Source organism: Alligator mississippiensis, chromosome 12 (genome assembly GCF_030867095.1).
Source record: "Alligator mississippiensis isolate rAllMis1 chromosome 12, rAllMis1, whole genome shotgun sequence".
Lineage (NCBI taxonomy): Eukaryota > Metazoa > Chordata > Crocodylia > Alligatoridae > Alligator > Alligator mississippiensis.
This window is the reverse complement of record NC_081835.1, coordinates 14,987,716-15,002,044: the sequence shown is the minus strand read 5'-3', so window position 1 is coordinate 15,002,044 and position 14,329 is coordinate 14,987,716. Positions and strand designations below refer to the sequence as shown.

Genomic DNA, 14,329 nt, shown 5'->3' with positions numbered 1-14,329 from the left:
ACATGATATCCCAACATTTCTGTATCTTCAAACTTTTCTGCCATTACGTGGTACCAGAATGTGCTCTTTCCACAAGTGTGGTAATACAAAAAGTATTAAGCCTGACAGAAAGACATGTTCTTGATGATTACTTGAGATAGACTATACAGTACTTACAGGCTACTGACTATTGCATATTCAGATATGTGGAAGGCTGCATGCTGCGGAGCACACGCAAATGGACATTTTGGTCTTAAAGGTCTTTTTTTATTCTTAAATTCTGAGTTTCCATGAAAGAAAAACATTGAACAGTGGGGGCTGGGCTGGGCTAGGCCATGCAGCACACAGTGTGCAGACTCTTCCCCCTGCTGCCCAACATCCATTCCACCTGCACCGGCCCCCCCCAGCTTCCTGCTGACGCTGCGGCTGTGCAGTCCTGATACCACAGCCACTGTCAGATGGGCCTGCACAGGATGGGGCGTGATGCAGCATGCTCAGTAAATGTCTTGCCCACCCACTGCAATTAGCTGCTGCCGCCTCAGAGCCACTAGGAGATGAGTCCATGCCAGCCACGGGGGTGCTCAGCCTGGGGCAGCCACCCCTGACTTTCCTGGTGTGGCACGGAAGCAGTGGCTCATTGCAGCAGGTGAGCATGCAGGCAGGATGGGTACTTGGCATGTTGCATTACACCCTGTCCTGTGCGGGCCTGGTTGCCAGCAGCTGTGATGTCAGGACTGCACCGTGCCATCAGGAAGCTGTGTAGAGTGGGGGATGGAGGGGGTCTCTGCACTGCACAGCCTGGCTTGGCCCCAGCTGTGGCAGAGCAGAGTGGTGGGTGCAGCTTTCCTTCCTCAGCTCACCAAAACTCATCAAGTGGCCTCCAACCAAATAATTGCCCTGTACTAGTATGATCTGATTTATGCACAAATTTTGTCCAACAGTGTTGGTTATAAGGGCATGTTGTATATAAATATCTTTGTAAATAAAATAGTTAACTAAGTGTAACTGTTGTTGACTCATAATTATACCAGTAACTGATCTAGAACAGCATACTTGCCTTCTTATTTGCGAACAGCTATTTCAGTATATGTGCCTTTTATATAGCAAAAACTACATCTACACTAGAGGGTTATACCATTTTAACTAAACTGGTAGAGGTAAAGCTTTTACTAGTTAGGCAAATCTTAAACATTTTAAGGAACAGGCAACTCCCTAGCACAGACCTGATGTGGAGAATATCTGAAATTTCCTATGGGGAAAATGGGAGGGATTATACTGAAAAAAAAGGTGCTTAGGATATATATACTTCCACCATACTGAAAAGAGACATGAAAAGTGAAGTGGAAGCCATGCAAAAAGAGTAAGAGGTAGAAAGAAAAAAAAAAGATATGCATTGGAAACAAGTCAAAGAACATATACAGGTTGGAAGACTTTTTGACATTTCTGCTTCACAAAATCCTAGGAATGACAGGATAATGATGGAGCACTGTAGGATGTGTTGGGAAGCCAGCTCCCTCACCTCTTGACATTCCCGTGGAGAATCCCAAAGTTGTGTAGATACTGAATGGCCCGGATAACTCCTATAGCAATGCTGATGCGTTTCTCCCAAGTTAATGGCATGGAACCACCCTGCAACAGAATGAGGAAGAGGAGGATTGGTATTTTGCTCCTTATGGAATGAAAACGTAACATATCATTTAGTAGTTTCGCAATCAAGAGGTCTGTTCTTCCTCCTACAGCAGTCAGTTACAACCTCTTCCCCCCTGCTAAATGAAAATAGATGGCAGTAATCAAATTTCATGCACCAGGGCCAAAGCAAGGATCAGGAAGGAATCCTATTATCTCAGTATACAGCATTGCACAATTTGTTTGGAAACTTACACAGTGAGGGGAAAGGCAGAGTAAACAGTTCTCTGATGCATTAGGTACTGGCTACTGCTGGGGCAGGATACAAGACCTGAACTACCGCTCTGATGTGATATAGCAAACCAGGGGCTGCCTATACACATGCTCAGAGGTGGAGGGGGGCCGTTTTAATTCGAGTGATTCCCAGATAGCGACTGTAATTAAAACAACTCACTATCGTGTTTATTAACATAGGTACATGTTTGAAAATGGCCATGGGACGCTTTGTCTAAAGCTCATTCAACGAGCTTCAGATAATGCGCTCCTGCGGCCATTTTCAAATGTGCGGGGCTTAATACATGTGGTGTTGAAGTGACGCAGGAGCATTCTAATTAGAACGTGAACGAGCACATCTACAGGCACCCTTATATTCCTGATGAATAGTACTTAAGTGGAGTTTTGGTTTTCCACTGCCCTGCAGTTTCAGCTGCCCAATGCTCTAATGATGAACATGAACGAACACAGCAGTAAATGTTATGCCTTATTTGAGTGCAGGGCTTTGACAGAATTGACCATTATAACATTCTCTATAGCAATGTATTCCCAAATCCAATTAATATTGTGCCGTATATGTACACATTTCACTGTTGCAAGGCAGACATGCCCTCTACTGCTGATCTTGTGGCAGAAAACAGTCTCTTGTACAAAAAGATATGCGCCCTTTTCAGTGCTTGACCGATGCATATTCAGACACCTTTTTCCTGTTGCTCACAATGTGCAGGGGTTGAGAAGGGGAAGAGAGAAGAGAAATTGCTTTTCTGGTGAAAAGGAGAAAAAAAGAAGTTCTCCCTGACAAATTTCTGACAAGCACATAGAAAATGGGAAGACAGATATTGCTTAAATTGCAGGGACCTGGTGCAAAGCCTAGTGAACACCATACAAGAGGTCAAGGAGATTCAATTGTTTTTCAAACAATACTTTAATAGGACTCATTGTCAAAGACAGCAGAAGTACCCGGCTCCACTGCTTACTTGGCACTGTAATCTGTTTTCCAGTGATCCATTAGGCAGGTATGGATATATCAGACAGTGGAATCCAGTTTCTACTGAGAACCCCAGGAGCTGTAAAATGTTAATGTGACAACACCTGCAGGCAAAAATCAACAAATATTAGTGAGTGAAATAGCAACAGACAAAAACAATTTAAAATTCCAGCACTGAATCAAGTCTTAACTGAGAATATAGGGTTAGGCTGGGTCTTGGATTTGGATGCACAGAAGCAAAGCCAAACTATGCCTCTTGCATGGCTCCAAACATGAGGACTGTAGGCAGGCAGAGCTGCAAGAAGGAGGGCTTATAGTGCCATTCCCTTACAAAGTAGCTGGAAGGGATAGTTAAAGGCAGAAAGGATCCCTCTGCTGTTATAAAGAATGGCACATGGGCTACAGTTGCTCAGCAGGGAAGTAAATTTGGGAAGCAGCTGCTTCCCAGAATTCCTGTGGGACAGTTCAGGTCCTTGTTGCCTTCAATACAGTGCCGTGCCTATATAAGGCAAAATTTAGTCCTCAACACAATCAGCCTTTAGTGTTTAGAAGAACGGATAACTCAGGGAATGACTGTCATCAGAACCAGCTTCCAAAGAGCCGCTTACCGAAAAGAAATCTGTACTTCTGTATGAAAGAATCTTTGGGTTGAATTTGGACTTGTACATTCCATCTGCAAACAGAGACATAAGTGCAGTATAATATAACAATATTAATAATCAACAAGATAAAAGTATTTTCTAAATTCCATCTCTTCATCTCAAATGGCTTTACAAAGGAGGCAGAAGGCAGGGTAGATATGCATCTCATAGACTAACTAAATCAGAGATACATAGCACAAGCTTTTGTAAGCAGCAGCTTAATTCATCAGGCAATGTACAGAGAAGGCTAACATCATTCATATCAACTGCTTGTCCCACAAAATGGCTTAATTTTAAAATAGAATCAACTGTTTTTTGGACATAGAATAAATAATTAACAGTTTAATTGTACCAACATTTATACATGCAGGAATCTTTACTCACAAAAACAGGACCATATTAATGGGGCTAATTATTTTTTCACACACGTTTCCAGACTGCAGCATTTCCTTTCCTAGAAATACTACAGTGTGATATGTCTGATTTCTAGCTTAATGTTATTAAATGGTAACCACTGATGCTTAAGGAACATTAACAAATGATTCCTCTTCAAACTCGGAGGAAGAAAAGCTAGGGCACTTACCTCTTTAAGCCTTTTAATGACGTATACTGCATTGTCTCTCTGACCTTTGTAGACATCAGCAAAAATGCCTTCATTAATTCTGTTTTCTTTCCAGAAACCCTGGGTAGCATTTATCACCTCCCCTGAAGTCCACAAAAGGCTTTCACTGGGGAGATCAACATTTGTTTCCTGCTGAGTGGTTGAACTACAGGGCTAGAAATTCCAAAGAAGAAACAAGTTATACACAAGTTTCACACAGTGGCTACCTGTGGTTTCTTTCTCTGCTAAGAGTTTCAGAAACCTTTTTGATATAGCCAAGTCATGGGACCCAGATACAACAACATAATTCCCCCCCTCACCTAATTACAACACAGTTTCAAAACCAACTGATAGTGTGGATAGTCTCTAAGAAGTCTAGCTCTGTATATTTAACACAGATAAACTCCTTATGTCTTATTGGACAGCAGTGTTATCATCACCATAGTTCTGATAACAGACCAGCATACCAGAATTATGAAATACACACCCAGGGCTCTTTTCCGCCCAGCCTTTCAGGTGACGTTTCTACTCCCACATTTTCTACCCCCACAACTCTTCCGTGACTTAACTGATGATCAATATGATCTAAAAAAAAAAGGCTTGTGTGACACAACTTTCCCACGGACTCACTCACAGTGTGTTCCCCAGTTTTGTTTTGGCAGCTCAGTTCAGAAACTATTTTTTCTTGGGTATTTTGCATAGAAAACAATTTAAAATGTATCTTTTACCCAAGTTCGTTGTAGGTCCAACTTTGCTTAAAAGTGAGACTTAGTTTTGCTTGAAATATTGCTCAGTTTTGAGTAGAACATCACTCTCTTGGCTCAAGAATGGATCCTTTTCACTGAAATGTATCTTATTTCCAAGTGAAAATTTCTTGACTTTGTTGAGGGTTTTTTGTTTTTGTTTTGTTTTGTTTTTTGAAAACAGGGCAATTACAGAGTTTGCCAAGAGATATAAGTTTGGACATGAAGTATTTTCATTTGCATAACTAATATTTGACAGAGATCTCAAACAAATGTCTTATCCTTCTTCTACCTTGACTTATTCTCAATAAATAGCTTAGCCAGCTGGATTTGTTTAAAACAATCATATGTTTTATGTAAGAAATTAATGGCATCTAAAGAGGCACTAGGGCAGTGGTTTTCAAGCTGTGGTTTGCAGATCCCTGGGGTCCACGGACTATGTCCAAGGGGTCCACAAAAGATGACTGAGCAATCAAAATTATATGAATACCAACACTTACAATTCAAAGGGGTCCATAACTCCATTCAAAATTTCCAAAGGAATCTGCACCTCAATTCAAAATCTTTTAGGAATCAGCAAATGAAAAAAGGTTGGAAATCACTGCACTAGGATAAACTTAAAATAACCATTAATTCTCAGGTTTCAGGACATTAAATAATCAGCAACTGGATCAGGAGGAAGTTCTCCTAGGACATAATATTGTGTGTATAGGTATTTCATTAGAGCATTACACCGATGTCTGAAGCATCTGGACTTGGCTGAAATTTTTTTTTGTCCTCCCCATGCCCATTCCAGTCTGATAATTCCTATGCTCCTCTTCTACTGGATGAACAGCTACACTGGCTATTATAGTCCCTGCATATGTAATGATAAATAACTTTAAAAGCATGCAGCTTTGGTAAATCAGCTCCTCATACAAAGCTCCTCCTTTATACAAAGCTCATTCCTTATCAGGGAATGCTGGATTTAAACTGCTTGTATTAACAGCAGACTTTTCTTATTCCAGAAACTCATATCCTGCTGTGCTGGGCACTGCTTATTGGGCTAGAGGCTTCAAATGGAATTTGCTTTAAAAATGTCAGGATCTAGTGCAAGGGTGGGCAAAATGTGACCCACGGGCCAGATGTGGCCTGCCATGCCATTCTATTCGGCCCATGGAGCTCCTAAAAAATTTAGAAAATTAATATTTATCTGCCCTGTCACTCAGCCCTCAATGGCTTGCCAAAACTCAGTAAGTGGCCTCTCCACCCAAAATTGCCCGCCTCTGGTCTAGTGAGAAATGTTGATTAAAGCTTTTCTAAAGATTAAAGTATTTCTAATAAATGTCCCCAAACCCACTGTATTGTTAAGAACGGGTCTTCACATTCTAACAATCAATATTCCACTCTTGCAGCCGCTTGTGGTGTGGTCGCAGCACAATATAACATGAAAGCATCCTCAGCTTCTCTGCATCCAGGTCTACCCTGGGAATTCTCTTGGAATCAGTTGCCATCCAGATGCATTTTCAATTATGCTTGGCTTTGTCCTATGCAATGGACTTAATCATCCTGTTTCTTTTCTTACAATGGCACCAATCAGAAATAACCCAGTTTAGAGCAGCAGTTATACTGATATCAAAGCTGTATGACATCAAAATCAGGGTCCTTGTTTTCAACAGGTTCCTGTTTTATACAGCCCTACAAATTCTCCTTAAAGGAAGGCAGAATGGCATGAAAGGCATTTTAACATAATCATCATCAAATCAGTACTATGTGATTTACCTTTACGCTTGATGGGATGTTTGAGTGTAGGGAGTTCATAAGGTCATCTGGGGGAGGTGGTGGACATGGGAGTGAGCAGGTACTTTCCCTAAAAACAGGACCTGAAAACAAAGTTCATGGGGGAATGTGTGTTATTTTTATGAGGTTACAAGCATGGTGTCTAATTCAGTTTCCTCATTTATTTTCCCAAGTTCCCTAAACCAGGTGAAACCTTTTAAGAGGGCCTGTCAGGATTTGGAACCAAAGATGAACATGTAGAGCTGTTCTGACTCCCAAATGAGAAGGACAAGTAGTTCAATTTCAGCAATATAAAAACCTCAGGATCTCTCAAAGAAATGAGAGAGGCAGAGGGAGGGATAGGATGTTGTGTGGTGAGAATGATAGGAACAGACAGGTCAGAAAGGAACTTGAGTTTTTGTTACCTAAGAATAAAGGCAAACAACAGGTAGTAGTCATTTTGGAACAAGCTACATTTGCTTGTATGTTATTGATAGTCTGTATGAACCAGCTCTACAGATTCATTCCCCCTTTAAAAAACATATCTCACATTATTTTACTTACTAGCTGATGGTTTTGGCAGGTATGTCAAGTATGGTAGGGAAGATGATCCAATCCCATTTTCTTTGGCTTTACTTTTGTTTTCTGTGGGAGATAAAGATATGTTCTCCTGCTTAGGTGGCTCTAATGGAGCTTTCACAGGATCAGTAACATTGGAGGATGAACTCCCTGCAAAACAGCACAAAACAAAAAAGAGAGAGGTTACTAAAACTTGATGTATAATATATTTTTTAAACTATTGAACCTACAAACTGTGAGACATGCAGCAGTACACCTCAGGTAAGTAACAAGGGGCCCTTTGGGCATCAGAATGGGGGGAGCACCAAAGGCACCATTCAGAGGGCTCAAGTGCCTCTATACTAATGCTAGGAGCATGGGGAACAAGCAGGAAGAACTCACACTTCTGCTTGCAAATAATAACTTTGATTTAGTTATTAAAGGAACTAACGGGGCTAACAGAAATCTGGTGGGACCCTACCCATGACTGGGCGGTACACATTGAGGGCTACAGGTTGTACAGAAGGGACAGAGTAGGGAGGAAAGGGGGCGGGGTTGCTCTCTATGTAAAGGAGCATTATACATATACCCTAATCAAAATGGGATCAGAGGAGGAGAAAGTTGAGGCATTGTGGATTAGGATACATGGAGGTCGAGGGGAAAGGGACTTGGTAGTGGGGGTCTGCTACAGACCCCCACACCAAGAAGAAAAGCTAGACTTGGAGTTCTTGAGGCAGCTCTCAGAGGCCATACGGTCTAGGGACGTGGTTGTTATGGGGGACCTAAACTACCCTGACATGTGCTGGGAGGAGCAGTCAGCCAAATCCAACCGTTCACGTAGGTTCTTAACCTGCGTGCAGGACCTTCACCTAATGCAGGAGGTATACGGGCCCACTAGGGGGAATGCCTTACTGGACTTGGTGTTGGCTACGGGGGAGGACCTGGTAGAGGAGCTGCAGATTTGTGGTCACCTTGAGGACAGTGATCACCAATCAACTGAATTCACCATATGGCTTAGAGTGGGTAAGATAACTAGTAGGGTGGAAGTGCGTGACTTTAGGAAGGCTAACTTCAGTGGGCTCAGGAGCTTAGTCACTGCAAAATAAGAGTATTGGCGAGATGGAAGTCCAGGAAGGGCCGTCGTTTCTAAAGGAAGTGATCCTTCGGGCACAGAGGGAGACTATCCCAGTATGAGGGAAAAGGGGGAAAGGAGCCAAAAAACTTCCTTGGCTAAACAGGAAAATCCATGGGAGCCTAAGGGCAAAAAACAAGGCATATAGGCGGTGGAAGCAGGGAGAAGCTACCAAGGAGTATACCTACTTGGCCCGCACTTGCAGGGAGGCAGTTAAAAAAGCCAAAGCAACTACAGAGCTGAGGCTGGCGACACAAAATAAAAACAAAAAGTCTTTTTTTAGGTATGTAAGGAGTAAAAGGAAGGTGCAGGGCAGCATAAGACCCCTACTGAACAAGAAGGAGCAATTAGTGACAGACAGGGGAAAAGGCTGAGCTCTTCAATGAGTTTTTTGCCTCGGTGTTCCTGAACAGGGCTCAAGATAAGTCCTAATGGGTTCTTAGATGGGCATCAGAGTGACACCAGCCTACCAACTGTTGACTCTGACTTGGTGCAGAGTTGCTTGGATGGACTGGATGTGTTCAAGCCAGCAGGCCCAGATGAGCTGCATCCAAGGGTACTGAAGGAATTGGCTGGTGTCATAGCAGAACCACTGGCATGGCTGTTTGAGCGCTCATGGCGCTTGGCGCAGGTCCTGGAGGACTGAAAAAGGGCCAGCGTGGTCCCTATTTTCAAGAAGGGGAGGAAGGAGGATCTGAGTAATTGTAGGCCAGTCAGTCTCAACTCCGTCCTTGGAATGGTCTTTGAAAAGATTATAAAGGATCATATTTGTGGGAGTCCAGTGGGAAAAATAATGCAGCAGAGAAACAAGCATGGATCGTAGCAGGTAGATCATGCCTGACCAATCTGGTTTCGTTTTATGACAGGGTCACAAAACGCTTAGATGCAGGAGCAGAGGTGGATGTTGTTTTCTTGGATTTTAGCAAGGCCTTCGATATGGTATCTCATCCCATTCTCATAAATAAATAAAAAGGCTGTGACATAGATGTTTACATGGACTGGTGGGTGGCAAATTGGCTTAGCAGGTGCACCCAGAGAGTGGTAGTAGACGGGTTGGTATCGACCTGGAAGGATGTGGGTCGTGGGGTCCTGCAGGGTTTGGTCCTTGGACTTGTACTCTTCAATATCTTCATCAGTGACTTGGATGCGGGTGTGAAGTGTACTCGGTCCAAGTTTGCAGATGATACTAAATTGTGGGGTGAAGTACACACCCTGGAGGGTAGGGAAGGATTGCAGGGAGACCTGGACGGGTTAGAAAAGTGGGCAGAACACAATAGGATGCAGTACAAGGACGAGTGCAGAGTGCTGGACCTAGGGCGCAAAAGTATCCAGTACACATACTGGCTGAGAAGCGACCCTCTCAGCAGCACAGAAGTGGAAAGGGATCTTGGAGTCATAGTGGACTCCAAGATGAACATGAGGTGATGAAATCATCAGCAAAGCTAACCACACTTTATCGTGCATCAGCAGATGCATGATAAATAGATCCAAGGAGGTGATACTTCCCCTTTGTGTGGCATTGGTCAGACCACAGCTGGAGTACTACATCCAGTTTTGGGCACTGTACTTCAAGAAGGATGTTGATAGACTCAAGAGGGTCCAGAGGAGGGCCACTCGTATGGTCAGGGGCTTACAGGACAAGCCCTATGAGGAGAGACTGAGGGGACCTGGACCTCTTTAGCCTCCACAAGAGAAGGCTGAGAGGTGATCTTGTGACTGCCAACAAATTCATTAGGGGGACGCAGCAAGGGGTTGGAGATGCCCTGTTCACCAGGGCGCCTCTTGGGGTAACAAGGAACAATGGTCACAAATTGACAGAGAGCAGATTTAGGCTAGATATTAAGAAAAACTTATTCACAGTAAGGGTGACCAAAATTTGGAATAGGCTTCCAAGGGAGGTGGTGCTCTCCCCTACCTTGGGGGTCTTTAAGAGAAGGCTGGATAGGCATCTGGCTGGGGTCATCTAACCCCAGCACTCTTTCCTGCTTAGGCAGGGGGTCGGACTCGATGATCTGTTGAGGTCCCTTCCTACCCTAGCATCTATGAATATATGAATCTATTACATTCAGATTTTAAAACTAGTAAAAAACAAACTGATCTGCATGTAACATTACAACTGTTACTTAATGCTTATGAAAATGTATTTTAATCCAGCTGTACAGTCATAACCGTGCAGTTGATATATTAACTCTTAAAAGATCTGATAATGGTAACACATTGATCTTATCAGACTCAACACAGTGGCTGCGTATACACAAGACATTTACTGCACAGTTGGCTAATTAACTGTGCAGTAAACATCTCAGTGTCTACGTGTGTGCCCCTTTTAGAGTGCATGCAACTAATAAACTCTGCAGAAGGACAGTACTTGTGAATACAATTTACAAGTGCCTCAGTTTACCCACCAATACAATGGATATGATAAAAAGATCTATGAAAAGAGCTGCAATGGTTAGTGCAGATTTCTTGGTTTCATTGGTAACTTGTCTATTAACTAGCTGCATGACCTTGAACAAATTGCTTAAACTGTGTGCCTCATTTTAAGTGCAAAAAAATGCATAAAAAACTCTGCAGCACAAAAAAGCACAATACTTTTTTGCAAGTAAATATAAGTGCTTGTAAATACAAGTACTACCTTACTGTGGAGTTTTTGTTGCACAGCAGAGCACATGTAGACACTGCCCCAGCTGGCTGGGGCACAGGGTGTTCAGTGTGGGGCAAGCCGGCAGCCAGTCCCCACACTGAAGCACCCTCATTCCCCAGCCAGCCCAGGGCTACTGCAACAGGGCTGTACGTGCTGTGCATGAATAAACTCTGGAGCAATATGCTCTGGAGCTTTTTATCCCAGGTGTATGTTCAAATGGAGCACCTGGGAGCAAAAAACTCTGGAGCAATAAGCTCTGGAGTTTATTTGTGCGCATTAATTGCATGTATAGATGCACCTAGTGTCTTTCATTTAAGTATCTTAAAGCACTTTATGTGCAACAAATAAACCTTCCAACACTTTAGTAAGAGCAATTTGTTCAAGGTCATGCAACTAGTCAATAGACAAGTTACTAATGAAACCAAGAAATCTGCACTAACCATTGCAGCTCTTTTCATAGATCTTTTCCTATAAGGAACATATAGAACCTAACAGACAATTACTTATTGTATAAGCTTTATTAATCGTTCTACAGCATTTAATAGCTATTTGTACTCTGGCTGGTTATAAAAAATAAAGAAAGTGCCTCATTCCTTACTGAATTCCATAGGATCTAAGCATAGTTTCTATAAAATCCTGTTGGTTTCACCCTATGGGTCTTACCAAAGGACTTGTAAAATGCAGGGATAATTTGTCATCTTGATGTTATAATTTAGGGGAAGATCAGTCCCTCACCTGACAAAAGTCTGTATACAAAGAAGCATTTTGTCTTTGTTTTTATTTAAACCATATGTAAAATAAAGGTAACACTTAGCTCTTCTGTAGCAGGGGTCAGCAGCCTATAGCCTATGGGCGAGATCTGGTCTGTGGAACCATTGGATCTGACTGGCAGACATGGGGCTGTAGTGGTATTCAGCCATAGAGGGCTTTGGCTGCAGGCACTCCATCCGTGACCCTCAGGAGACAAGCACTGGTTGTGGGTGCTCTCCCTGTGGCTTCGTAGAGACAAGTGGTAGTGGTGGCTGGGTTTTAGCACCCACCTGGTCCTGAGCTGGAACAAGTTGCCTATGCCTGTTCTAGAGCATTGATTACAGCAGTGAGGCCTAGGTTTGTAGCAGGAGTGCCACAAATTAGTCCCACATTCTCCCCAACTTCCATTTGGATCCCTTTCCCTTCCCTGATCTGTTGCTCTGTTTTCTGCTTCCTTCCCTGTGCCCCCCTGCCCGTCCAATTTGCTGCTTTCCTTTCTGCTCCCTGAGCTGGTTGCTGCAGTGCAGCCTGTCCCCTCCCCAGTCTGCCGTGTGCCACACACACAGGCTGCCCCTGCCACTTGTGGCACCCATGCTGCCCCCTCCTTGGATTACAGCATGTTGCAATCATGGGAAAAAATAGCCCCATATTTCATAGATTCATAGATGTTAGCATCGGAAGAGGCCTCAACAGATCATCAAGTCTGACCCCCTGCCTAGGCAGGAAAGAGTGTTGGGGTCAGATGCCTATGCAACCTTCTCTTAAATACCCCCAAGGTAGGGGAGAGCACCACCTCCCTTGGAAGCCCACTCCAAATTTTGGCCACCCTTACTGTGAAGAAGTTTTTCCTGATATCTAGCCTAAATCTGCTGTCTGTCAGTTACTAATTAAATTCACAGGCAAAACTCCACTTGCTTTTAATGGGTCTAGAAATGAGAGAAATGCCACATGGTTTTTCTTTTCTTTTTCTATGAATGTGTCGCAAGAATAAAATGTAGATGTAGTGAACTGTTAGGTATTAGACTGGATCTGAGAGGGTGGCAAGGGCAAACTTAATCATGGGTTAAGTTACAATTTTTTTAACCCAATTGTCTAGACAAAGTTATCACCTTGTAATATTTTTGCATTTTATTCCATTTCCAACACACACACTTCAGCAGGTAAAAACAGGAAATCACACTCTAAGTGTGAAATTAGAGCAGAACTAAGTAGATTAATCAACAAGATGAGTAACCCCAAACGCTACCCAAACCATCCCAGTTTAGTGCATGCTTCATACTCCTACTAGCTTATAATTTATATCAAAAACCAGAATTCAAAAAAGGACTCTCTATGTGTTTATAGTTCTCAGATGTCTTGTTGATCCACTGGCGCCGTTCTTACTTGGAATGCCAGCAGACCGTGGTTCAAATCGAATATTAATCGTCCAGGCACATATTTCCTTTTATATCTGTGGGAGGAGGTTAAACTGGGTAGCCATCCCTATGTGGTGGATTGTGTAGTTTTAGGAATAGATTAGACAAGAACTTGTATAGGATGGTTTGGATAGCAATAATTCTGCCACGAGCAGGGGGTTGGACTAGATGACCTCCAGAGGTCTCTTTGGACTGGGATGGACAACAAACTTGGAAATGCTTTCATGTAAACTAAATGATCTACAGATTTTTCCATTCCAGATTTCTAGGGTAGGCCTCTATAGCTGTTTTTGTCAATCTGGCAAGTTTCTTCAGGAATACATTTCCTACAAATGCAAGTTACTGCTTCATTTTCAATATAAATAATGTTTTATCACACTATTTTATCAGGTTTCTTTATCTTAAAGATAGTTTACTAGTAATCCAAGCCACAGAAGTCATTTTAATTATAAAGTAAGGTAATCTCTTCGTGTTTTTCTATTTATGTATACAGTGGTTAGATGTGAAGCCATCAGGAAACAGGATATTTAATTTATAATCTCTGTTCTTTCTCTATGTGACAATCAAATGTTCCCTCAGCCTCAGTAGAGAGAGCATGGGGCTGCAGAATTAATTTCAGATGCATGTTTTCTGTGAACTCAGTCTGCCCGGAGCTTGCATTTGTACAGCTGAATTTTGATTTGATCCTTTGTTTCAAAGAAGCCAAGCGTTCATCCTAAAACTCAGGCGAACCCACTACGTTTCCTCTTACTGTCTGTCAGCAGTGTGCGAAAGCACAGGTTTCATGGTATTTTAGTACGACATGAGAAACTGCAGATGAGATATCTGGATATAACTCCAGTAGGGCCTGACTATCCTCACCTTATTAAGGGAGTTTTTGCTTTAACGACATGAAAACTCTAAAATTGGAGCTGCTTCCCTCTTTCACACTGCTTTTCTGTTGGTTTTTTCTGAATTTTGAAACTTCCTGCTGAACAGTCAAACAGGTCAGCACTGAAGCTACAGAAATGACGTAAGCATAAGAGCCCAGAGGAGTTATCAGAAATGGCAGCTGAAATGTGCAGCAACTAGGTCAGAAATAGCCCTTTTGACAATGAGACTCTATGAGTTTTATAAATTGCTCGCCTAGTAAAAAAGGTAATACACCCTCCTCTTCCATCCTGCTTGAGGAATAACAGCGGAATAAACCTATTCAGATACTAGAGTGCCTTTAAAGCCTTG

At 42.6% G+C, this 14,329-nt stretch overlaps 2 protein-coding genes across 10 annotated transcripts in view; one reads left to right on the top strand and one right to left on the bottom strand.

The window, feature by feature from the left end:
* Positions 1 to 14,329, top strand: part of LOC106737530 (uncharacterized) — a 62,239-nt gene that overhangs the window by 716 nt on the left and 47,194 nt on the right. The window lies entirely within an intron of this gene.
* IRAK2 (interleukin 1 receptor associated kinase 2) overlaps positions 1 to 14,329 on the bottom strand; it is a 30,700-nt gene that overhangs the window by 7,545 nt on the left and 8,826 nt on the right. Inside the window, exons 3-8 of the mRNA XM_014605463.3 lie at positions 7,174 to 7,338; positions 6,613 to 6,713; positions 4,091 to 4,282; positions 3,475 to 3,539; positions 2,856 to 2,970; positions 1,499 to 1,608 (exon numbers count right to left, since the gene is read on the bottom strand). Coding sequence (XP_014460949.1) covers positions 1,499 to 1,608; positions 2,856 to 2,970; positions 3,475 to 3,539; positions 4,091 to 4,282; positions 6,613 to 6,713; positions 7,174 to 7,338 — 748 coding nt within the window. The remainder of the gene's footprint in view (positions 1 to 1,498; positions 1,609 to 2,855; positions 2,971 to 3,474; positions 3,540 to 4,090; positions 4,283 to 6,612; positions 6,714 to 7,173; positions 7,339 to 14,329) is intronic.